General features: G+C 38.6%; 1 protein-coding gene across 3 annotated transcripts in view; it reads right to left on the reverse strand.

The window, feature by feature from the left end:
* The window catches only part of LOC111564040 (voltage-dependent calcium channel subunit alpha-2/delta-4-like), a 95,252-nt gene that overhangs the window by 67,490 nt on the left and 899 nt on the right, over positions 1-26,863 (reverse strand). For all 3 annotated transcript variants that reach the window (XM_055009329.1, XM_055009330.1, XM_055009328.1), the window contains exons 2-7: positions 20,213-20,294; positions 9,459-9,575; positions 6,531-6,590; positions 2,647-2,809; positions 2,426-2,557; positions 1,975-2,035 (exon numbers count right to left, since the gene is read on the reverse strand). In XM_055009329.1, the coding sequence (XP_054865304.1) occupies positions 1,975-2,035; positions 2,426-2,557; positions 2,647-2,809; positions 6,531-6,590; positions 9,459-9,575; positions 20,213-20,294 (615 nt within the window). The remainder of the gene's footprint in view (positions 1-1,974; positions 2,036-2,425; positions 2,558-2,646; positions 2,810-6,530; positions 6,591-9,458; positions 9,576-20,212; positions 20,295-26,863) is intronic.

A 26,863-nucleotide genomic window follows, 5' to 3' on the forward strand; every position in this document is an offset into this window, starting at 1 on the left:
TGACTCAGCAAAAATGACGTTTAAGATATCTGCAATGACGCCAGAAGCTTTGGCAAGTGGAAGGCAGCCTTTTCTAATATTATGGTACTGCAACAGTAACCGCATGATGGTCATTCTACCACCATGTCATAGCAGCCTGAGGCCGAAGTTCTAGTAAGTGTCAGTCACAAATCTCTACTAAAAAATTTCTTGCTGTTAGGTCTTTTCTATTTCACTGCATTTTCAAATGATCTCAAGGCAGCTGCCATTACTTCGGCTAATGCTATTCTAATGCTGTACTGGACCAGTTTTCAATGGGAAGCCTCGAATAAGCAGCATTATGCACAACAGTTCAGACTTGTAATGGCATTTGACATTCCTGCTACTATGAATTTGACTTGAAGACTTGGTCTAGTCTGTATGGTACCATACAGACTAGACATACATATCACCTCTCTACCTCTCTACCTCTCTATCTCTCTACCTTTTCTGTCCCTCTCAACCCACCGGCCAGTAGGCAGATGGGTCCCCTACATAAAGAGCTGGGTGCTGCTCAAGGTTTCTTCCCATTAAAAGGGTATTTTTCTGTTGCCTTAGGGCTTGCTCTGGGGGTTCAGGTTCAGGCATATGGGTTCTGTAAAGCATCTTGAGACAATTTGACCTGTATTTGGTGCTATATAAATAAAACTGAATTGAAAAAATTTAATCATAGGTATCTGTATGAAAATGCTAAATAATCACAGTGTAACTGAGATTAAATGCTAGTAATATTTGTAATTTTAATTCCACATAATCAAACAAAATATTAAATGTTAATCTTGGAAACTTCCACACTCAACAGTGGTAAAACTGCTTTGTGGGATAAAAACTGCTACAGAAACATAAGGTTTACAAAGTACAGACACAAATTGTTCGAATTCTAAACTAAATGTGTGCCTCTCAGTTTCAGTTTGCACCTCCCTGCAGATACAGCTTTGGCAGCTCAGCTGCAGTATTGCAGTTCAGGGACATATGCAGTTCCCTGGTATTATTTAGAAATGCATGAACAGTCACATATGGTGCCATGTGGACTGCAGTAACCCGGCTAAGGAGCAGCTTATCGTCTTTTGCACAGGATCAGGAATACGGCTGGCCGCTGCTCAGCTGACACACAGCCAACGTATGACAACCTTAGTCTGACTGAAACTCCCTAATTTCTGTTGTTTTAAAGGAAAATATACAGTGAGTGGACATAATAACAATACCTCCTTACAACACAGTATCCCAGCATATAAATTTAGTGAAGTTTAGTGAAGACCTTAAATTTGGGGTCAAAGTTGATGACTCAACAAATGTTGATCATTTTGGAGATTTTTCTTATTCCCACACAGAAAAGCCGGCAGCATTAATGCCAAACTTACTTTGAGGCAGAGAAAGGTGAAAGAGAATGGATAATGCAGTGTTTGTTTGTTTGTTCCTGCTGCCGGTGTGTTGACACCTTTTTTAATAGGCTAAACTTAGCAACCCATCTGCCACAGTGTTTACTGCAGGACATTTAAGTATTTAACATAATTCATATCAGTAAACAGTGCAAATTCAGAGGGTGTGAGTGGGTCATTAATTAGAACTAAGCTGAAATCCAGTCCTACATAATTCCAGAAAACAAGGAAGTCATCAGAGAAATTCCATCAGTGTGTGTTTAAACTACATGTACTACATTTTCTGGACAAATGCCAGGTTGTTTTAGGAATAAAAACTAATTAGAGCGTATTGTGACTTTATCACTGCAAAACATCTTAGAGGGAAGGTTGGGATCTCTGTGCCAGCAAAGGACATTATTTCTGCTCATACAGCCATCTCTGGTCAGTACTTGTTTCTAATAACCATCGCCACCTAATTTTACCTAAGCAGCATCCACAATGAAGCTCACAAATCAGAAAACCTTCATAAAAGTTGTATTTTTAACTGTCTTGTGAGGAACTGAGAAACACCCTCAAACATTGTTCACAAACTCACCAGTTTCTGTTCCTGCAGTCAAAGGCTGCCACACCATTGGAGTCTGGGGTCCATTTAATACCTGACACAGAACACATGGAGTCAGTTCACAGCACACTATTTACACACACAGCTGATGTGGAAATAACATGCAAAACATACATGGATACATGGATAAATCCACCTAACTGGCTATTTCAACAGATTACCGACAACAGGAATTGTCATTACAATTGCACTTGCTCTATCTAAACATTAAGAAGAACTAACTACCTCATGCAAAGGCCTTATGTAACGCAAAGATGCAAAATATGAATTGGTTTTTAAATTTCCATTGGGATAAAAAAAAAACAGGACATATGATTAACAGAGCAAATGATGCTGTAGTAGAAAACCATGTGCAATTTAACTTGAGCTGGACAAACAAAAATGAAGAAAATTCAGCTCCTCTGTCCATCAGAAAAAAACACACCAGGGTAGATCCTGAAGAAGCCAGTAGAACTGCCAAAGTACTGCCAGGTGAGTGTAGGATCCTTCTGGAAGTTATTGATGAAGACATCGTTTAATGCCTCTGAGTTGTAGATGGCATTGAGGATGTTTGGATCTACACAGAGGGTAGAAACATCCTGATTTAGATCTTTGGTAAACAGGGACAAAGCAGCTGGAGACCTTCAGATGTAAAGCACCTCTGACCTTTGTTGTAAACGTTGGTGGGAACCTGGATGTTGCTCTGCTGAGTGTTGACTGCTAGGTTGTTGAAATGTTCATTCTCTTCAAGTAGAAACTCTGAGCCCAGTTCCACGTAGTTTCCATCCTCGTCCATGGTGTTGATGAGCATGGAGTTGTAGTAATCAAACTGAGAAAGACAACAAGAGGAATTAGTGCTTTACACACTAACATTGACTTTTTGTACAGTCTGAATCTGTCATAACCTGGTCAAAAAACAATAAGTGCAATAAACAACATTAAACTTTAACAACATGAAAGAAAGGACACATGCAATACAAATACAACTGTAAAGCAGAAGTCTTCACACAGACCTGTCCCACAAAAAACCCAGCTGAATGCATACGCAGGTATCAAATGCAATGGAAATACAGTACAGTACAGTTAATTCTTGAAATTTCATTTAGATTTTTCATGACAAATATGCTGTTTCACATATATGGCAATCCTGCCTCAGAGAAACCAGTAATTATTGTAGCTGCTGGATGGATTGTGTTCAGATGCAACATGTTTCTTTTCTTTCTTTTCTTTATTTAATTGAATTAAGTGCCAGTGCATTGGAGTTGACAGGAGAATGGATGTATAATGCACAATTCTCATCTCATCTGGCGACAGTAGATTAGGCATAGAGCACAACTACACACAAGATGACAGCTCTTTACAAGTTAAGCTAAAATATCTTTATTGCCTCATGGTTTCTGGTTGTGTCCAGGTCATAAACTTAGCCCCAATCCATGTTTGTTGATTAGACACTACAGCAGAAGTACATTTCTATTAATATAATATTTCATATATCAAATATGGTTACTGTATGAGTACGAGGTACTCTTTTAAGTTTTTAAGTAAGATTTTATGTTTCTGATCCATTTGTAATTTATTTTTTGTAATAGTTTTTTGATGCTACAAAAAAGGTTTGCGTGGATGTTATAATTGGCAGCTGCTCCACACATGTAGAAAATGATGCATTAGACAGGAAGTGAGACCATGGCACCATGTCTCCACCCCTGGTCACTTTAGTGCAGAATTGTTTGACAAATGACACCATCATTGCAAGATAGCAGTGTCCGTTTCTGAGGTTTGACTTTTGTCCTGTACAACGAGTTAACCATCTTTATATACTACAGATAGACTCAAACATTCAAATATACGACTATTTGCTCTCTGCATAGATATTGGGTTTTCATTTGTGAGAGACACAAATCTTTTTCTTTTTTCTAAATGTAGATCATCAGGAAAAGTGAACTTGAAAAACATGTTTTGCCAGCACATTCTATTACTACATTTATGCTTTTAAATGTCACCGTTAAAATGTGAATATACAGTGCCTTGAAAAAGTATTCGCTCCTTTCTCAAATTCTTATTTTTTATGTTTCCCCCACTTAATAAGTAAACACAAAATGTAGTTTTTAAATGATGATTTAACGTTTTAAGGGAATAAAGCTATCCAAATCTACCTGGCTCTGTGTGGAAAAAGTAACTGGCCCCCTTGTTAAATCATGAATTAACTGTGGGTAATTACGTTTTGTAAAGCGAGTTCAATTTTACTGACGACAACCAAGCCTGATTACCTCTAGACGTGTTCAATCAAGAAATCACTTAAATAGAACATGTCTGACAAAATGAAGTTGGCCAAAAGAGCTCAAAAAGCTGAAACACAATGCTGTGACCCAAACAAGTTCAAGAACAGATGAGGAATAAAGTAATTGACATCTCTACGTATGGAAAGGGTTTCAAAGCCATTTCTAAAGCTTTAGGACTCCAGCGAACCATGGTGAGAGCCATTATCCACAAATGGAGAAAACATGGGACCTCCCCAGGAGTGGCTGGTCAAAAAAAACTGCAGCGACGACTCATCCAGGAGGTCACAAAGGAACCCAGAACAACTTCTAAAGAACTGCAGGCCTACCTTGCCTCAGTTAAGATCAGTATTCATGACTCAACAATAAGGAAGAGACTGACCAAAAATGGCATCCATGGCAGAGTTCCAAAGTGAAAACCACTGCTGACCAAAAAGAACATAAAGGCTCGTCTTACTTTTGCCAACAAACATCTGAATTATCCGCAAGACTTTTGGGAGAACATTCTATGGACTGACGAGACGAACTTGAACTTTTTGGAAGATGTGTGTGTCATTACATCTGGAGTAAAAGTAACACAGCATTTCAAAAAAAGAACATCATACCAACAGTCAAACGTGGTGGTGGTGGTGTGATAGTCTGGGACTGCTTTACTGCTTCAGGACCTGTTGCTGTGATTGATAGAACCATGAATTCTGCTCTCTACCAGAAAATCCTGAAGGAGCATGTTCAGTCATCAGTTTATGACCTCAAGCTGAAGCGCACTTGGGTTCTTCAGCAGGACAATTCCAAACACACCAGCAAGTTGACTTCTGAATGGCTTAAAAAAAAAAAACAAATGAAGGTTTTGGAGTGGCCTCGTCAAAATCTTAACTTGAATCTGATTGAAATGCCGTGGCATGACCTAAAAAGTCCGTTCATGCTCAAAAACCCTCCAGTGTTGCTGAACAAAAAGAATTCTGTCAAGAAGAGTGGGTCAAAATATCTCCACAGAGATGTGAAAGACTCATTGCCAGTTACAGAAAACACTTGATTTCAGTTGTTGCTGCTGAGGGTAGCCCAACCAGTTACTACGTTTAGGGGGCAATTACTTTTTCACACACGGCCAGGTAGCTTTAAATAGTTTTTTTTCTCCTTAATAAATAAAATCATCATTTTAAAAACTGCATTTTGTGTTCACTTGGGTTTTCTTTGTCTGATTTTTACATTCGTTTGATGATCTTAAACATTAAAGTGGTGAAAATTTGCAAAAAAACAACAACTTGAGAAGGGGGCAAATACTTTTTCACTACACTGTATATGAGCTGATGAACTCATTACCTTCTGTATTGTCTTATTTTAGCTTACTTATTTTTATTTTCAGTAATGTATCATACTTGCATCTATTGCTTTTCTATAAGGCACTGCATTTCTCATGCTGTCATTTTGTTTTCAGTAGCAATACCTGGCAAAAAAAAAAATCCTTCAGAAAATCATAAAGGTTTATCTTTTCTTACCTTAATTTTGTATAGAAATAATAATTTTGAAAAATATTAGCGTGCCTAAACCTGCAAAGTAAACTAGATGAATTTCTCATTCACTTGGACATTTGAAACAGCAACACAGCGAAAACTGTTTGAAAAATCTGTTATCAGACCAAATGAGGTTAATGAGCAAGAAACAAAACTGCTTGACATCATCTACTTAGTGATCTGAATTTACTGTATTTATTCAACCTTTATTAAACCTGGTAGGTCAATTGAGGATTCACTATTCAATGAAAAAACAAAGAATTTGTAGATTATTACTTGTTCCTGTCTTTCCTTTGAAAACTATCCATGTCTTGAGCACTTTTAGCACACTTTCTGACTACTCATAGCATAGCACTTATTATGCTACAGTATTTACTTACTGCGGGTAGTTTCTTTGCTGTGGTGTCGACCCAGTTTCTTGACAGGATCAGCGAAGTTTGACCTAATCTAATTTCAGGTGTCAACCGAAGCTTTAAAGCTCCAATCTGCTGCAGCGTGTACTGAATATCGGCCGCTGCTACTGCAGAGGCGCACACAGTTAGCATGCTAATGTTAGCTTTCAGCTTAAAGCAAATCTGAGCCCAAGACGGCCACACCTGAGACTGACCAGTTACTAGGCTGATAAATATGATAGTTGTGGAACATCATCTTACTTTAGCAAGTTTAATTGCTTTCTGTCAACATAAATGTGAACATGCAAACAGCTAGGATGGCTCTTGAACAGTCACCTGGTTGGTTACGAGGACAAAAGGAAAGCACTGACCTGCAAGGTAGCGTTGAATTCATGGTACAGGTCTGCGTCTTCTGCAGACTCGGCTAACCTCTAGCAAAAGAAATAGAAAACAAGTATAAAACCAAGACCCCCAGCCCAGGCCGCAACCACTGGAAAACAAAAGTTGGGCTAAATTATAAAATATGTGTACCATGTGAGGAAGGTCATTCCAGAATTGGAGGACATTTTATGTCCCACCCATCAAATTTCAAATAATCCATGTACAAAGTACTAAACAGTGAGTTGTTGTATAAATTTACTTGTCCTGAGGCCAAATCTAAAAAAAAAAAAAAAAAAAAAAAAAAAAAACTAGGGGAAAAGAATGTTTGAAAAATATTTTTAAAAATACCAAATAAATCTGTAGTTCCCCCTAAAATACCATTTTTCTCTTGTCCCACTCCTCTGATGACCAAATTGAATCTCAAATAAAACAGTTAAAATGAAATTTAAATCTCCGTTTTTATATTATTTTTTCATTGATATCTCTTGTAACTGTAGGGAAAAAATGTATTCAACATAATATTTTTTTAAATAATAATTATTATATATGGAACCTGTGTCCCACAGCCCTGTTAGCATAACCTTTTTAGCTGACAATGAAGAAGAAAACAGTGAATCACATGATACACTGGAATTAACATCATCAAACAGTTTTCCAAAAGAATGGGTAGAGCAAAGCTATGTCCTCTTTCCTATTTTTCATATTTTCATAACATTGTCAGCCTTGATTGAATGTCTCACTCTACCTCATGCAACCCTGTAAAGCATATTATAAGGGTAAGAGAAATAGTTTTAACTTTTTTCTTTACTGTTTTCCATCAGTAAGTTTGTCCTCTTGGTCAGCAGTACCAGCTAGTTAAATATCTAGCTTCTACTCCTGAGAAAAAGGGAACATTAACATTGATTAGCAACCCTGTTACTGTGATTTGATTAGGGTTAGCAAACCACAAATAAAACATGGATTAAAAATTGTACCACTGATGTGTAAGCTGAACCACTAAAGCCTTTGATAGTTTATTACCTATTACTGATGAATATGTAGCACAAAATTGTATAAGAGAAGTTTAATTTTTCAAAAATTTTGAAGCCGAAATGTCCTCCAAATCTGGACTGACCCTGGAATAATCCACAAAAAAGTATATTCAGTATGTTACGAAAACAAGCAAAATCAAAGACAACAAAAAGAAAATTTGTGTACAGTTTTCATCTATTTAGCTTTTATCTTGGCAGTCTGTTGAGGACTCTTGGAGGGATCACATGTTGGGAACCACTGCTTAAAAGAATGCCTCAGAGATTAATCCACTTAAAGGTAAAGTCAACGTTCAGATATTTACATTTATTCACTTTCTTTCTGAGAACACCTATAGCAGTTAGTTAGTTATACACAGGTGGCTTCAGGAGGCAGTTAGCTTCATTTAGGACAATGACTGAATTTAGAATCACCTCTGGAAAAAACATAATTTTTTTTCTACCTTGTTAAAATTTCCAATTTTAATACAATATCGTTCAAAAGTTTGGGGTCACCCAGACAAGTTTTCCATGAAAACTCACACTTTTATTCATGTGCTAACATAATTGCACACGACTTTTCGAATCATCAATGAGCCTTTCAACACCATTAGCTAACACACTGTATCATTAGAACACAGGAGTGATGGTTGCTGGAAATGTTCCTCTGTACCCCTATGGAGATATTCCATTAAAAATCTGCCATTTCCAGCTAGAATAGTCATTTACCACATTAACCATGTCCAGACTGTATTTCTGATTCATTTCAGGTCATCTTCATTGAAAAGAACTGCCTTTCTTTCAAAAAATAAGAACATTTCCAAGTGACCCCAAACTGTTGAACGGTAGTGTGTAGGCTAGAAGACATATCAAATAAGCAGTCAGCACCATGACCCAGTATTTCCACTTCGAATATAGAATGTACTGAGAACAGTCTCAAAAACACAAATTCAGACTTCCAGGGTTTCATACATAGCAATCTGAAAGAGACTTTGGGACTTTGTATCATTCTTCTTCTTCTAATTCACTTTCTGTCCCGCACATGTTTGACTGAATCCCAACAATTTTACAGCTTGCCATTTGTAGTGCAGAGTAGTTTTAGTGTTTGTGTTGTAGGTGAGAACCAGACTGTCATTCTCTCAGTTACATTTTGAGAGAAACATAAATTCTGCTGGATTATATTTATTTGTAATGTATCCCAATTATGTTTCCAATCAACAAATCTTTGCCATGACCTCAGTGAATGGAAATGAACTTTAATATCCATATACAAAATTAAACTGAAAATTTTAACCACAATCAAAAATTATCACAGTTTCCTGTTCATGAGTGTCAGAGTGGAGTGTTTGGATAAAAAAAATAAATAAATAAAAATGCTGAACAGTCTTTTTTTGTAGTGTGGTCGATGTTACAGAAATGGCAGGCTTCTTGTTAGAAAAGTTTACCTTCATGTTAACCCATTAAATCCATGTGAAACATAATATAATATCTCAGGAATAAATCCTCATTGAGTGTGTGATTTTAAATTATGTGACGTTTTTTCCTTTTCCTTTTTTACTAATATGAATGTTCAGCTGATCTTTAAAGGCACACTAGTTGACTGATGTTAATTAATTTATTTTTTATTATTGCCCAGTACTATCAGAATGCACCGCTCATTGTATACAGATAATAGTGTTACTCCCTTATTCTAATGCAAAAGGAGCATAACCAGCCATCGGAGCAGCTCATTTGCATTTAAACTTCTGTGACAGAAGACAATGTGAAGCACTTCATTTCTAGGATCCCACTGTCTGACTCACAGCTTGGTGTCCAAAACATTAGGCTGCAGTAAGATCCTTCTAGTCTTCATGCTAAACTAATTTGCTTCTGGCTACCAGATTCATGCTGTAGATTTTTTTTAATCCTCACCTTCACTGATTTCATCTTGCTTCCCAACATTCGTTCTATTTCATCGGAGTAGTCCTTCACCAAGTCAACTCCTTCCAGCTCCACAATCTTGATGATGGACTCCACATCCTTCAGTTTCTGAAAGGGGGGAAAACAGGTTGTTGAACTTTGTAGAAGGGTACTTAAAAAAAGTTCTTCGGCCTGACCTGGAAACAAGGGACGTAACTTCCATTTTGGACCATGACTTCTTGAAGTCACATGGTGCAGGAAAGGTGTGTAAGGTTCATGAAGTGACACTTCAAAGTCCCATTTGGCAGCTTCTGCCTCCTGCACTGTGTGGATGGATGCATTGTTTCTGGCTGAGGGTTAGAACTTTTTGAAGTGTGAATATACACTACCAGTCAAAAGACACACCTTCTCATTTAATGTTTTTGCTTTATTTTCATGACTATTTACATTGTAGCTTCCCACTGAAGGCATCAAAACTATGAATGAACACCTATGGAATGATGTAGTAAACAACAAAATGTGAAATAAGTCAAAAAATGTACTATGCACACTTTTGGCATTAGAATTGCCAACTTTCAAAAATGAAAATAAAGGACACCCACCATGGCTCCTCGGTGCCATAGTTCAGTAAAGTTGGAAAGATATTCACAGATTCAGACTTGGTGTCAGCAGAAGCCAGTTGATGGCTGCAGCGATTCTGGTGACACTATAGTGTATAAGAATTCAGTTATTGAATATGTGTATCTCTTCGCTGTTGCAGCGGTTTTGCAATTTGCAGACAATGTGCATTCGTCACACAGTCGGCTGCGCATAGACACCAGTGTTATTCCTGCAACTTGAAAGACAGCTACTTTAGATAAAACTGGGCTTGTGGCACATTGTCTACCTTACAACGATGGGAAAGAGGCATCGTTTATGTTTTGACAACCTATATCTAATGAGTTATTGATGCTGGAAGTCTGAACCTGTGAATATCTTTCCAACTTTACCAAACTCAGGGCCACTACCACCCAAGGAGTGGCATGTTTAATTTTGAAAAAGGCACTTAGCCATATTTAAAGCTTTCAGTGCTTTATTAACACAGAACTAAGAATTTTGTACTGTTTTATGATCATAGGTTCTGCCTGGAAAGAAGTGGCTTCATTTTAAACAGTGAAACCAGACTATTAAAATGTAATGAGCAACCAGTGAGCAATACTGGATTCTGCAAAAACATAATTGAATGCAGAATACTGTACAAAGAAAGAGACAGACATTTTTTAAAATCTAAATCTTATCTTAACACAGTTGATGTCTTAACTTATTTATGTGTGTATGCATTTATTTATTGACTGATTTATTTAGTACTGTTGACATATCAGATTTCTCTTGGTTGACTGAATTTTTCTTTAGATAGGCAAAGGCCATTTATTGATTCACATATAGACTATTAAATAAATGTTTATTAAAAACTATAAAGCATTACAAAAATAATAAACAACTTAGGCATTTATTGAGTCACTAAAATACTGTAGAGTACAGACCACATCAGCATGATTATAAGCATCCTCTGGTAAATGAACAACCAGATACTGATGTCTCTCACCATATGGACTTCAGGAGATGACTGGAGGATGATAAACTGTGACCTACTGGTTGGGTTCTCTCTGTTCTCATGTTTCTTACATGTTTGTCTCCTGATGCTGCCTTACTTCAGCTAATCCATGAGCAACAGAAAACATACTTTGCCCTGTACCTATTGCCAGGGGATCAAGTCTTCCCACTCATGTCTGTACATTTGCAAATGTTTTTGCCTCTTTGGACGTGGTGGAATTTCATGTGTAGACATTTTTAAACGTGTGGGTGCAGTATGCAGCAGCATCTGTACACTGCAAAAACTCAAAATCTTACCAAGTCCATTTGTCTTATTTTTAGTCAAAATGTCTCATCCCACTTGACTTAACAAGTGACATTTCAGAAAAATGGAGGGACTTCTTTTAAGACAGTGTATCTTAAATATCTCGTTAAGTCAAACAATCGAAATTATCTTGTTTTGAGTTGTATTTTACAAGAAAACTCAAAATAAGTTTAATACATCTCAAATTAGGAGGCTACATGAAAGCAAAAATCTATTTTTGAGTGAAAAATTGCTATTTTTTTTTAAGCATGTCTGGCTTTTTTCAAGAACCCTAAGCTTGACAATCCTGGTAAAATATAGCTTAAAACCAGTTTTCCCAGCTAATTTTAAGATCTCAATATTCTCAATATCATATCTTATTTCAAGAAATCTTACCAAGCCATTTTTCACTTGTTCTATTGGCAAATTTTTTCACTTATTTCAAGGTTCCTTAAAATTATAATTTTTTTCTTGTTTTGAGAGGGGCATTTTTTTCCAGTGTAACCAGGCATCCCGCGACAGGACCGGGCAGGACCAGGGATGCAGAGAAGTCTGAGGTCTATCTGCTGGACCTCGCATCGGGTCCTCGCTACATAGGTCCTACGAAGTTTAAATTGGCTGCCCTTAGTATTTCCTGTGTTTTATTTTGTTCATTATACAGTTTTAATGAGTGTGTGACAGATGTGTAGGGGACATTTATGAAAATACAGAACAATTTGCGTCCCATATTGATTCAATACGGGACGCAACAATTAATTGTCAAATAAAGGACGATTCTGTATTTTAAGGGACAGGTGGCGACTCTATTTGGCATTCTCTCAATAAGCTTGATGAGGTTGTCACCTGAAATGGTTTCTCCAACAGTCTTAAAGGAGTTCCCAGAGATGCTAAGCACTTGTTGGCCCTTTTGGCCTCACTCGGCGATCCATCTCATCCCAAACCATCTGGATTGGGTTTAGGTCAGGTGATTGTGGAGGCCAGGTCATCTGATGCAGCACTCCATCACTCTCCTTGGTCAAATAGCCTTTACACAGCCTGGAGGTGTGTTTGTGGTCTTTGTCCTGTTGAAAAATAAATGATGGTCCAACTAAACGCAAACCTGATGGGATGGCATGTCCCTGCAGGATGCTGTGGTAGCCATGCTGGTTCAGTGTGCCTTCAATTTTAAATAAATCCCAACAGCGTCACCAGCAAAGCTCCCCCACACCATCACACCTCCTCCTCCATGCTTCACTGTGGGAACCATGCATGGAGAGACCATCTGTTTACCTTTTCTGCATCGCACAAAGACACGATCTCAAATTTAGACTCATCAAATTTGGACTCATCAAACTCACCAAAGCACACATTTCTACTGTTCTAATGTCCATTCCTTGTGTTTCTTGGCACAAACAAATCTCTTCTGCTTGTTGCTTTTCCTAAGTAGTGGTTTCTTAGCCATTATTTGACCATAATCGCCTGATTGGCACAGTCTCCTCTGAACAGTTGATGTAGAGATGTGTCTGTTACTAGAACCCTGTGTGGCATTTGTTTGGGCTTTAGTTTGAGGTGCTGTTAACTTGCCATTTCTGAGGCTGGTGACTTGGATGAACTTATCCTCAGCAGCGGAGGTGACTCTTGGTCATCCTTTCCTGGGGTGATCCTCATATGAGCCAGTTTTGTTATAGCTCTTGATGGTTTTTACAACTGCACTTGAGAATACATTCAAAGTTTTTGCAATTCTCCAGACTGATTGACCTTCAGTTCTTAGAATAATGATGGGCTATCGTTTCTCTTTACGTAGCTGATTGGTTCTTGCCATAATATGGTTTCTAACAGTTGTCAAATAGGGCTGTTAACTGTGTACCAACCTGACTTTTACACAACACAGCTGATGGTCCCAACCCCATTAAGAAGGTAAGAAATTCCACAAATTAACCTTGACAAGGCACACCTGTGAAGTAAATACCATTTCAGTTGACTACCTCATGAAGCTCGCTGAGAGAAGACCAAGGATTTGCAAAGCAGTAATCAAAGCAAAGGGTGGCTATTTTGAATAATCTATAATATAAAACATGTTTACAGTTATTTCGCAATTGGCTGTTTTGCATAATTCCATGTATTTTGATTCATGGTTTTGATGTTTTCAGTATGTATCTACAATGTAGCAAGTAGCAAAAATAAAGAAAAAACATTGAATGAGAAGGTGTGTCCACACTTTTGACTGGTCGTGTATATGAACTTTGTGGATCTCAGAAAAAGTTGCTATTTGTGCTGGCCAGGGATAATATGGATCCAAATAAACACCCAAATCCACAATTGACAGGCCATGTAAACAAGAGTGTCTATGTAGTTTTGCTAATGTTGTAAACCTTCATCACTTATTTTTTTCTTTTTTCAAAAATATATCACAGTTGTCCCTCCAGCATTGCTGTATTTAGGTGCACAACACCAGGAGCCAGCGTTACTAAATCGTTTGTGTTATTACCACCAAAAACTTTTTTAGACATAGACACTGTGTGATAAGATATTCTACCCACCAACATTTCTCAGAATATGACCTCTTAACAAGGTCTGAGTTGATATCTCCTGTTTACAGCATAAATCAAATCTGAATGATCCCAGAAATTGACTGAATAGTTTATGATGCAGCTAAACGTTTGACATGTTTTCATCAGATAATTCAGATCATCAGATTCACTCAGATTACATCAGCTGTTATGGAGTCCGATTTTTACTGAGAGGATATTTCAGGTAATCAGGTCACTTTCTCTGGATCAAGACACTTGAAGTGGATCAGCCAGCTGAATGTGAGGAGGAACTGCCCAGTCTGTTTATTTACACTGAATCACTTGATTAAGTCACAGACTAATTCCAATTAGTCCAAGCAGGACAGTAACTGAAGGAAATGAATGAGCACAGCCAACATTTAGTGTAACCTAGAGTAGCATCTTCTGTCCCTGATCTGCGCCATTCATAGAAAATGAAACTCCCTGTGCATGTGTGGGTTTTCTCTGGCTTCCTCCCACAGTCCGAAAACATGCTGAGGTTAATGGGTGCTTCTAAATTATCTGTAGGTGTGAATGCGAGTGTGCTTTGTGTCTCTCTGTGTAGCCCTGTGATAGACTGGTGATCTGTCCAGGGTGTCCCCTGTCTTCACCCTAAGTCAGCTGGGATAGACTGCAGCCCCCCATGATCCTAATGATGATTAAGTGGTCTATAGATAATGCATGGATGGATGCATATTACATACTATAGTTTGGCTAAATCAGTACGTGTTGCTCGTATAATAAAAAGTTCTGAACACATCCTCAGACGTGCATGCTAATGAGTAGATGCACATGCTCGTGGAAGTACAAGAAAGCTTGCAACAACAATGTGGGCAATCCTCCTTATATCCACAGCTCATCCAGAAGAGATTTATGTGCACCTATAGTGAGCATGAGACCTGTGAGTCAAACACACTTGGCAGCCTTTCATTGGTTGACCAATGGCTGGCAATTGGTTGACCAAGCGCCTAGATCATACCTTTCCTCTAAAAGGTATGCACTTTGGTAGGTATGACAAGGCACTCTTGTCGTTACCTGACATTGCACTGGCACAGCGATATTACAGAGGGGAGCTTCTTTTCCTCACAAAAGAGCTTTGACTTGGCTTGCAAACAAGTAACATATACAGTTTATGTTGATTAACTGTAGCTGTATGTTTTGCTAAGCAGTGTCACTGCTGACTAAACTGAGAAGCTACTACTTGAATGTTTTGTGTTGTTACTAGTTGTCCAGTTGACAAGCTGCTGTCACTGGGACTGAACTACCACCTCTGTAGCTGGATTAAGGACTTCCTCTCTAACAGACCACAGCACGTGAGAACTGAAGACCTCATGTTCCTCAAAGACCATCCTCGACACTGGCAACCCCCAAGGTTGTGTTTTCAGTCCACTCTTATACTCACTTTTCACGTACGACTGCACTCCCACTCAACTCAAGCTACATATACAAATTCGCAGATGACACAGCCGTGATGGGGTTGATGACCAACAATGATAAGGCAGCCTACAGAGAGGAGGTCCAGGTCCTCACATCCTGTTGTCAGAACAATGACTTGCTCCTCAACACCAACAAGGCTAAAGAACTTGTCATTGACTTCAGGAAACATAAAGACGTAACACATGCCAGTCTGGTCATCTCTGGAGTAGAGGTGGAACAGGTGGGGAATTTCAAGTACCTAGGTGTTCATCTCTCAAGGGATCTGATGTGGGGAGTAAACACCAGGGAAGTAGTGAAGAAAGCCCTGCAAAGACTCTTCTTCCTGACCCTGAGAAAACCTGGGCTCCCACAAGAACTCCTCACCAGCTTCTACCAGTGCACCATAGGAAGTTTCCTGAGCTATTGATGCATGGTGTGGTTCTCCAGCTGCACCTTAGAAGAGAAGAAAAACCTGCAGAGGATCACCAAGAACACATCAAAGATCATCGGTGCCCCTTTCCCACCCCTGGAATAAATACTCTGCCCGGCTGAGGAACAGAGCCGAAAAGGTGAGGTCGAACAACACACACACTGGACAATGCCTTTTTGACCCTCTTCCCTCTGACAGCCTCAGGTCATAAGGAAAAGAAAGACTTGAAAACAACTTGAGATGGACTTGCACTTTATACCTTTACAATATTTTATATGCTACTGTGACAAAGAGAACTATCAAGTGAAATTTGGTTGTACAAGAATATGCAATGACAACAAAGTATCTATCTATCTATCTATCTATCTATCTATCTATCTATCTATCTATCTATCTATCTATCTATCTATCTATCTATCTATCTATCTATCTATCTATCTATCTATCTATCTATCTATCTATCTATCTATCTATCTATCTATCGTAACCATGTATCCACGTCAAGCCTTGTGCTGAGCTCCAAGGTGAAATTACTTTTTCACATTCACACAGTGCTTTCACTTACATGGCTGCTATAAAGCAGAGCAGCTTTGCAACACTAGCAGGACAAAAGTTCAGTAAAGTCAGAATCAGATTTTGATCGGCTCTATTTTGTTGAGCTGACACTGATCCTTTCAAAGCTCTAGTTGTATTTTTTTCAAATGAGAGATTTGAGTATTTTATGATTTTTCTGTGCTTGTCTCATGGACTCTCTCATCAGGAGAAGGCATACATGAATACAACTACATTCAAGTTATACAGCAAATTCAGTCCCTCTTTACAGGCGTGTTGTTTGTCTGCTTGCTCTCAGACCATGAGAAGACTGTGTGTTTGGAAGGACACACTGCTGACTGCCTCTGACAAATCTAAATCTGACAGATAAATGGATGAATGGCTAAAATCAGAACAGGCCACAAATCCTGATGCTGGTAAAGAGGCCTCGGTCCTCAATCTGGGCATTACCATGATCCCTGTGTGTGTGTGTGTGTGTGTGTGTGTGTGTGTGTGTGTGTGTTTGTGTGTGTGTGTGTGTGTCCTAGTAAACACAAATAAAGATAGACGGACATTATTGAATGCACTCACTGACCAACACACACAGATGTGTATTCAAACACACAAAAATGCTCCCTAGTGTTGTACCAATTCAACCGGTCTAGTGACCTCTGGATCAGTTTGAGGCTCAACTGTTTTTAGTTTAATTTCCATCAGTAAAAATTGATATCATATCATTAGAGACTTCACCTTGAATCTAATCCAAAGCAAAGGTAAATGATCTAGAGTTATCGTCAAAAGAAAGAAACAAAAAACAAAATGGTTGTCAAAACCAAGTGGCAACCAAGACTGATAATGAAGGAAATGCCTAAATGCCAATCTATTTTAGGCTGGCTTCAAAATCGAATGAATCCCCATGTCCAACTTAACAGCAGAAATAAACCGCCTGTTTACATACACAGTTTTAGTCTCTATAGCTAATTGGAAATACCTTTCCAGCAAAGCCATTGGAGACTGACAAAATAATATTTCAACCAGAAAAGCACTCTGCAGTACTCCACCAAGGCTGTTCATTCCCCCATATGGTATTGTCAGAAATGCAGCATTTGTTTATTACAGTTTTTCTCAGATCAGAATTGAAATTCTCAGAAGTACTTGTTCAATCTTCACATCATTGTGTCACTTGTGCACATCAAAAAAGCAGTTTCTTATTTCTTTGAACAAGTTGCAAATGCTTTGGTACATCCATGCAAATGATTCTGTACAGTTCTCTGCTGTTTCCTACATTATCAATTTCTTGTCAATTTCAGTCATGTTGATCAAAATGTATTATAATGGGTCTGTTGAATAGTCTCACTCCCCACAACATTTAGGCATTAGTTCATCGCATAAGTCTTTACATGCAAAATGGTTGAACAAGTTGTTATAATATGTCAAGGACATTTCTAAAGCTGTCCTGAATTGGTAAATTGCCCCCAGGTGAATCTTGACTTTGACTGAAATCACTCAAAGACGCAAGAGAAGATATTCGTGTGGACAAGAATTTGTGTCCCAACAGACAGGAATGTCAGAAGGGGTAGGAAGACTGCACTGTAATTCCTACAGCACTGCATGTACAGGTTTCCCTAAGGAGATTGTCCTATGTTCACATTTCTACTTTTGTTTTTTTGTTTTATTCTTTGTGCTATGCAGCACTGTTTTCCTTTCTGTATCGCAATGACGTGGTCTGTCAACAAATTACAATACAAACAGTAAAAGTGTAAATGTGAATCTTGTCCAGTTTCTTGCAATTAATCTCCCACATACACTAAGGTGTAACTTACAATTTACAATAATTGCCTCAAACTTTAGCCATAGTTTACATCAGAACATCCCTCCAGAGTACACTGTTATAATGACGACATGACTAAGCAGTTTGACTGTCTTATCCACACACAATGACACAAGGACTTGTCATTCTGATGGCACTGACATGTTCATTGACACAGATATTTACTTTTCAGAGATCAACTAAGGATTTTGAGCAAGAGACTGGCTTTTGCAGGTAATCCATGGTGCTTTGCTATTTGTATGAATTGTTTTGAGAAATGCACTTACTGTTTTGCAAATGTTGAGGATGATTCGAGAAATGTACCAAAGTGACTGAGAAAAACTGTAATTACTGATGATCAGAAATCACGGCAACATAGAATGTAACCATTTAATATAGATGTACCCACAAACAAAATGACTTTGTGCTGAGCAGGCGTGTGTTATGCATGTGTACGTTATGTACAGATACCAAATTGCATGACCTAAATATGTAGCAAGAAATGGGAATTGATGGGACTCGGAAACACCCCCACAATTTAACCAGTTGTTACTTGTGTCATTTTTGATGGATGAGTCCCGATAAGTCTGCAGTGATGGATTTGTAGTAGGATTGCAATCATTTGATCGTCAGCAGGCAGCTGACGTAGTGTTCACTTGTAGTCATAGTTACAGTGACGACGAACCGCTATCTCACAATGATACAGAAACCTTTAACAAATCCGTGCATCCAGACTATAAGCCACATCACTGCCAAAATCTAACCTTGTGCCATTTCTGAACTTACCTGAAAATTTCAGCGAATTCCCTTAGTCTGTTTTTGAGTGGTATCGTGAACAGGTAAACAGACAGACATACAAACAGATGGACGAACGTACGCCGATCATCACATAACTCCGCCACGTTCCTTGGCGGAGTAATAACATAAACCGGAGCAGCACATGTCATGTTTGGCATCTTTGAAGAACCTTTATTAGGAGGTGAAATTAAACCAAGACCTCCAGGTTTTGCATCAGAAGTAAGAAGACAAGAATAGTACTGTAACTACAGCTTTGTAACTGGGCAAATAAAATCCAGTGTTGGAACAGCATCTTTCTCATCAATATGTTACATGTTTTACATCATGTGTCTGCAAAAAAAAAAATTGGTTTTAAAAAAATGACAATAGCTAATATTGTCGTTAATTCAGCTATTCTATTTTTAGCAGCCTTTTACAACAATTCAATTCAATGCAATTCAATTTTATTTATATAGCGCCAATTACAGTCAAATTGTCTCAAGACGCTTTACAGAACCCATATGCCTGACCCCCAGAGCAAGCCAAAAGGTGACAGTGGCAAGGAAAACACCCTTTTAACAGGGAAAAGAACCTCGAGCAGAACCCGGCTCTAATGTGGGGGGACCCATCTGCCTGCTGGCCGGGCGGGTTGAGAGGGACAGAAGAGGTAGAGAGGTAGAGGGGTAGAAGGGTGGAGGGGTGGAGAGGGGGAGGGATGGGTGAAGAGGAGGGTGGGGAACAAGGAACATATAACACACAACTGGAAACATGTATGATAAGATAGATGATAAATACAAAGTACAAGCTAACATTGAAACTGATTCATAATTTACTGCTATGGTGTAAGGCTCTGGCATTAAATATACTACATATATAGCTGGTGGTAAAATTCAAACAGTATGTAGATGAGCATATCAAGTATAATGAGGGTGATGCAGAGTGGACTGGTGGAAATGGACAGCTGGAAGCAGTGGGCTGGAGGAAGGTCAGCAGCAGGATCCCACAGGTGGAGACAACAGAAACCTTTTCATATGAGCCTCAGACATTTGTTGGCTGAATGCGACAGCTTGTCAGAAAAGGCAGGTTTACAGGCAGATTGAGTTCCGTGTGTCTGAGACAACAGCATGGCAGTGAAGACTGAATGCTGACTAAGGACCTGAGCTGTCATGCGCATACTTTTTTCGGTGCTAACAAAGCAAACAAAAGGTTTTTTTAAACACAATGGTTTCAATTGCCTATTTTAAGCTAAATAGGGAATGGCAGGATGCCTTTTTATGTAGGCAGTGTACTTCAAAAAAGGGTCTTTTTTTTTTTTTTAAACAAAAACAGAAGGCCAAATGAGACAAAACTGACCCAGAATCTGAAGAAATCTGTTTGACCAACTTTGACTTTATTTACCTTCTGCAGCAGCAAAGAGCCGGAGTATTTGGTGGTGAGCTCTCGAAGCTGGACAGAGAACACCGATGCCCACTGCTGCACCCTGAAAAACAGACAGACATGGAGTCAAAAGAAAAATACAGCATCACATGCAAAGTGAAGGACTGATACCATGGAGTACAGGTATCCTTTTTGAGGGGTGTCATGTTCATGGAGGGGAACAGCAGACTACTGAACAAAGTAAGCCTTGATTTGGTCTCACATAACTCAAAATATTTGTTAGCTACAATACCAAATGGATGTTTTATCATGCACACACACAGGGTTATAGTGCAGATACAGCAATTTCTGTTTGTGGAATAACCTCCCGTAATTCATAATCCAGGGCTCCACAGTAATATTTCTCAAAGGTTGCACCTAGTAGGTCACGTGGTAGAACCAGCACCCCATCTGGTGGCACTGCCTCTTTACATTAAATATGATGATATGGTATGATTAAACTTAGACAACGAGAGACTTAGAGATCAAGATGCAAATTGCAGGTTACGTACAGATGTTCAGTTACAGATGGGAAACATACACTCCCGTTCAAAAATTTCCATGAAAACTCACACTTTTATTCATGTGCTAACGTAATTGCACAAGGGTTTTCTAATCATCAGTTAGCCTTTCAATACCATTAGCTAACACAATGTACCATTAGAACACAGGAGTGATGGTTGCTGGAAATGGGCCTCTGTACCCCTATGTAGATTCCATTAAAAATCTGCTGTTTCCAGCTAGAATAGTCATTTACAATGTCTAAACTGGATTTCTGATTAATTTAATGTTGTCTTCATTGAAAAAAAAATGTTTTTCTTTCAAAAATAACGACATTTCTAAGTGACCCCAAACTTTTGAATGGTAGCGTACATAGAATTTTATTTTATTTTCCATTTTGCATTGGTTGGTTTCCTGATTTACATAGACTAGTTGTTGGTCTCGACCTTTAGCCTCGGTCTTCCCTCTGGATTGGCCACTTAGGTTGACTGATCTGATTAGTAGCAGCTGTCTAAGCTGACATCTCTGCCAACTAGGTGACTGCTTGAATGAAGTAATGTACTGAAATGTTGATCTCCATCTTAAACATACATTCTTCTGGCAGTTGAGTTTTTTTCCTCTGTGATTAAAACACAGATTTTTTATTTTTTTTTATCAAACAAGGGACATGCTGTAATGTATTATAACAGGAGTACAACTGACCAAGAAATGCTTCAGCAGCAAAACTACTGAAAATATTGTAAGAGGAAGAATGTGTTATTTACATTTTGGGGCAGTGTTGGCGCAACCGTTAGGTCTCTGGACTACTAATCAGAAGGTCAGAGGTTCAAACCCCAATGTGGCCACTGTTGGGCCCTTGAGCGAGGCCCTTAACCCTTCCTACTCCAGGGGCGCTGTACTGCGACTGACCCTGCGCTCTGACCCCCAGATGGGGGGGATATGCAAAAAAATCAGAATTTCCTCTCGTGGGATTAATAAGGGATAATAAAATAAGAAATAATACAATCATCAAAACAAGAAAGGCACTCGCAGAGTGCAGTACTTGTATGATTTCTGACAGATGAAATCTTTAAAAAATTTGTGGTCCGCAGTGGTCGGTTTGTAGAAGGATCACAATCATGTGATGTAGTGTTCACTTGTTGTCATAGTTAAAGTGCCGCAATCTCGCAATGGTACAGAAATCTTTAGCAAATCCGTGGATCCAGACTATAAGTTGCATCACTGCCAAAATCTAATCACCTGGTCATTGTATCATTTCTGACCTTCCCTGAAAATTTCATCCAAATCTGTTAGTCTGTTTTTGAGTAATGTTGCTAACAGACAGACAAGCCAACGCCAGTCATTGCATAACAATACAGACATTTTTGTACAATGGTGGACATATGTGGGCTGCACAGTGGCGTAGTGGTTAGCACTTTCGCCTTGCAGCGAGAAGATCCCTGGTTCGCGTCCCGGCTTTCCCGGGATCTTTCTGCATGGAGTTTGCATGTTCTCCCTGTGCATGCGTGGGTTTTCTCCGGGTACTCCGGCTTCCTCCCACAGTCCAAAAATATGCTGAGGTTAATTGATTACTCTAAATTGCCCGTAGGTGTGAATGTGAGAGTGCTTGTTTGTCTTTGTATGTGGCCCTGCGACAGACTGGCGACCTGTCTAGGGTGTCCCCTGCCTTCGCCCGAGTCAGCTGGGATAGGCTCCAGCACCCCCCGCGACCCTAGTGAGGAATAAGCGGTGTATAGATAATGGATGGATGGATGGTGGACATATGTGTAAAACTACTAGCAGCATCATTAGCAGCAACAATGGAATGGGCACGCTAGGAGTGCTATTAGCAGGATCAATAAAAATACTAGTAAACAGAGTAGTAACAGTACTGGTTTTACTATCAACAGCAGTCCTAGAGGTCAGAGTAATTAGGGTCATCAGAGCTACATTTAATCTCACAAGTATAAAGCATTTGTTTAGAAGCTGCGGTTGTATGGATGTCGGCTGTGTTTTCTGGAAGCATTGCTGGGAGTTTAGCCATGTGTTGCCACAGCGGTGGGTTACAGCAGAAAAAGGCTGTTAAATATAACGGTGATGAAAGAGATTTAGATAATCTGTTCTTCATCTGGGTCACAGCAGGGAACTGCAGGTGTCTGCTCAGCACAAACCCACAGCAACACAACAGTATGAACCAACAGCATGACACACAGCACTACAGCCAGTGTGTGAATTGCTGAATCACAGAATTTAATTACTACCTTTTAAAGGGACTGAAAAAAACAAAAGTTCAAGTTTTAGTTTGGTTTGTCATAAACAAAACCACAACATTACGACATTTTCGAGCCTAATGTTGACACAATTCTGAAAATATGTACACTACCAGTCAAAAGTTTGGACACACCATCTCATTTAATGGTTTTTCCATATTTTCAGAACTATTTACATTGTAGATTCTCACTGAAGACATCAAAACTATGAATGAACACATATGGAATTATGTAGTAAACAAAAAAGTGTGAAATTAGTCAAAATATGTTTTAGATTTTAGATTCTTCAGCCTTTGTTTTGATTACTGCTTTGCACACTCTTGACTTTCTCTTGATGAGCTTCATGAGGTAGGCCCTCCTAGTCACCTAGGACTTACCAAGACATCTTTTCCTGAATCAACATTCATTTGTTCCATCCGTAAGACAACAGAAAGTTACTCAGAGTAGACACTTCACATGTCTGTTTTGACCAGACTAACAATCAAAAACCCAAAGATTTTTGTTTTACCATCCTGTATCATACATAACCGCATCAAATCATTTGAGAAGATGAAGCAAACTTTTTTTTTGCTTCAAACAATCTTAAAAGGAATAATTAAGTGATGATTGAAACAGTTGTAGTCGATGAATTCTCTGTCTAATTGTGGCACATCTACTTTCTCTAGCATTGCAGTAAGTAACAAAGTTCTGATCATTACTGAGCTCAAACTGGACAGGAAGATTTTTTTAAAAAATATATATTTTTCAGATATGTTCTTCTTCTTATTTTTCTTTTTTGACTATGTTTATGAAAGAATGCTGTAGATATTGCTGAGGACCAAAATGAGCAGAATATTGAGTTTCAGATGGTAAATAAGTACATACACAGACATGAGGACAGTAAAGAGAAGAGAGTTCACTCATCTTCATGTGTAAACTTTGCGAGACAGAGACTGCGTCTGTGTTTACTCAGCATGTGTTGAAAAACGGAGTTTATTAGTCCATCTGTTGTGGACATTAATCCTTGGAGTTCAGTGCAGACAAATGTACACACACAGACTACATGTTTCAAAATACACTGCTGGATTTTAACAGGGTGTACAATTTTAGACAATTAAACAACAGAAGAAACTTTGTTCTCCAGCTGCAACTAATGATTTTTTCTATTAGAAGTAAAAATGGTCCAACACTTCCTTAAATAAAACATTATTTCTACTACGAAATGTCAAGGTAATATTCATCAAATGTCCAGAATTCAAACGTCTTCAGTTTGAATAGTACACAGCGCAGAACCTTCTCGCACTGGAGAATAGCTGGCTAATGTGTGAACATGTGTACCATGCAAATTATAGAGCTGTATAATGTGATTCTCTTCTATCTTGATATTTACCTTTCATAAAGTAACCCCTGATATTTGTAACAGGGTTAATTATTAGCAAGAGCTGCCGCAAAGTAGACAACTTTTAGGATTGGTTTAGTTTGGTTTTCCTCTTATTGTTCTTTATTATGCAGGAATTTCAATTCTTATTTTGAAAATGCTATTTATTTTATTTCATTTATGCATAGCTAGAAAACATGAGGGTTAAAAGGCACTATATACACTACCATTCAAAAGTTTGGGGTCACCAAGAAAAGTCCTTATTTTTGAAAGAAAAGAGCATTTTTTTTTCAATGAAGATAACATTAAATGATTCAGAAATCCAGCCTAGATGTTGTAAATGACTATTCTAGCTGGAAACGGCTAATTTTTAATGGAATATCTCCATATGGGTACAGAGGGCCATTTCCAGCAACCATCACTCCTGTGTTCTAATGCTACATTGTGTTAGTTAATGGTGTTGACAGGCTAATTGATGATTAGAAAACCCTTGTGCAATTATGTTAGCACATGAATAAAAGTGTGAGTTTTCATGGAAATTTTTGAACGGGAGTGTATGTTTCCCATCTGCACTCTGTGCATGTTTATGTTGAATGATGAATGAAAGTGTGAGTTTTCATGGAAAACAAGAAATTGTCTGGATGACCTAAACTTTTGACGACTATTTCCCATTTGCCTACCCTTTCAGCTGTTGTTTTTCTTGTCCAGTGTAGCTAAAACTACCTATTTTCATTTACAGAAAGATAATCAGGGATGTTTGAATCGTTTAGTGACCTGATCAGAGATTAAAATCAACATTTTCACCAGATACTATTCACTCGATGTGCCAATTATTCATTCAGTGTCACAGCACAAAGTTTCGTCAGCTCTGCTTGTCGATGCAGATGAGAAGGATTTGGAGAGGTTTTAGTGTTTGTATCCAGGTGATGTGGGGGTCACTGTCCAGACTGGGTGGTGAATGTGGGTCAGGCTGGAAGGTGACCGGGCTGATGGAGCGTGGCCGGTGGCCAGCGAGCCATGCTAACATGGCTCGCTGGCCCACATATGGTGATGCAGGAGGGAGCATTTGTGTCCTCCAGGAAGCTGCAGCCATGCACGATTGCAGCTGAAGGGAGCCTCTGCTGCTTCGCTCTAACATTGTCTGACACAGCCATGCTAATGAGGCTGCTAGCTTTAAAAACTACAACAACCTGACCAAACAGCCAAACCAAACACCACCACAATTATGAGTTGTAGGTGAAAGTAAACACGCTGTAACTATAAATGAGGCGGTTCATTTGTAGGGAGGTTGTATAGAAGCAATTATACCAAGCGGTTTGGGAAATACAGTCAAAAAATTTCCTTCAACAAATTTTAGTCAATGTAGGTGTATTTTTAGGTGATTACCTGGTGCTCCTAAGCCTTCAACTTCAGCAAAAATGGGAAAGGACAGCCACAATCCTTTAGTGTAAGCAGTGTGGGCTGCTGATGGTGAACAACCTGAACATCTCTGCTTCCAGAGCAAATACTCAGCCAATAGACTCTGGTAGCCTTTGGTGTCCCATAAGTAAACTGAGATACTTGAGGTTGTTTGGATACTTTTCATGTAAAGCAGTTCCCCTGACATGCTGATTAACACATTTTATTGAGAATTATATTATATCATATATAGACCTCTTTAAAGGATCTTTCGAGTTTATTTCAGCTTAGTGTATTTGGTCTATGCAACTCTCTACTGTTTTTGCACAGTAGAGTGGTGGTTAGCACTGTTGCCTTGCACCTAGAAAATCCCTGGTTCGCGTCCCGGTCTTCCTGGGATCTTTCTGCTAGGAGTTTGCATGTTCTCCCTGAGCATGTGTGCTTTTTCTCCGGGTACTCCAGCTTCCTCCCACAGTCCAAAAATATGCTGAGGTTAACTGGTAACTCTAAATTGTCTGTAAGTGTGAATGTGAGTGTGATTGTTTGTCTGTATATGTAGCCTTGTGATAGACTGGGGACTCATTCAGGGTGTCCCCTGCCTTCACCCTAAGTCAGCTGGGAAAGAGTCCAGCATCTCCTTTTACTGAAAATAAAGTGTATATATATATATATATATATATATATATATATATATATATATATATATATATATATATATATATACACACACATATATATATATATATATATATATATATATATATACACACACATATATATATATATATATATATATATATATATATATATATATATATATATATATATATATATATATATATATATATATATATATATATATATATATATATACATATATATTCTCATATCATGTATGGCTATTTAAGTTTTGTATCTGAAGAGTGAGGACATTTCTGGAAAGTAAGGATGTTCTGTCCAGTTCTGTGGCTGTTTGAAGACTTCTTTGGCATAAAGTTGGAATTAAACATGCCGGTGGCTGATGTTGAGTTTTAAATGAGACAGCAGAGATCATTTAAAGCAACTGTAACCACAGCACCTGGAATGATGCGACTCACACACATTGGGGAGCAGATTTCAGTGAGTCCC

This window comes from Amphiprion ocellaris, chromosome 3, assembly GCF_022539595.1.
Source record: "Amphiprion ocellaris isolate individual 3 ecotype Okinawa chromosome 3, ASM2253959v1, whole genome shotgun sequence".
Taxonomy (NCBI): Eukaryota; Metazoa; Chordata; class Actinopteri; family Pomacentridae; genus Amphiprion; species Amphiprion ocellaris.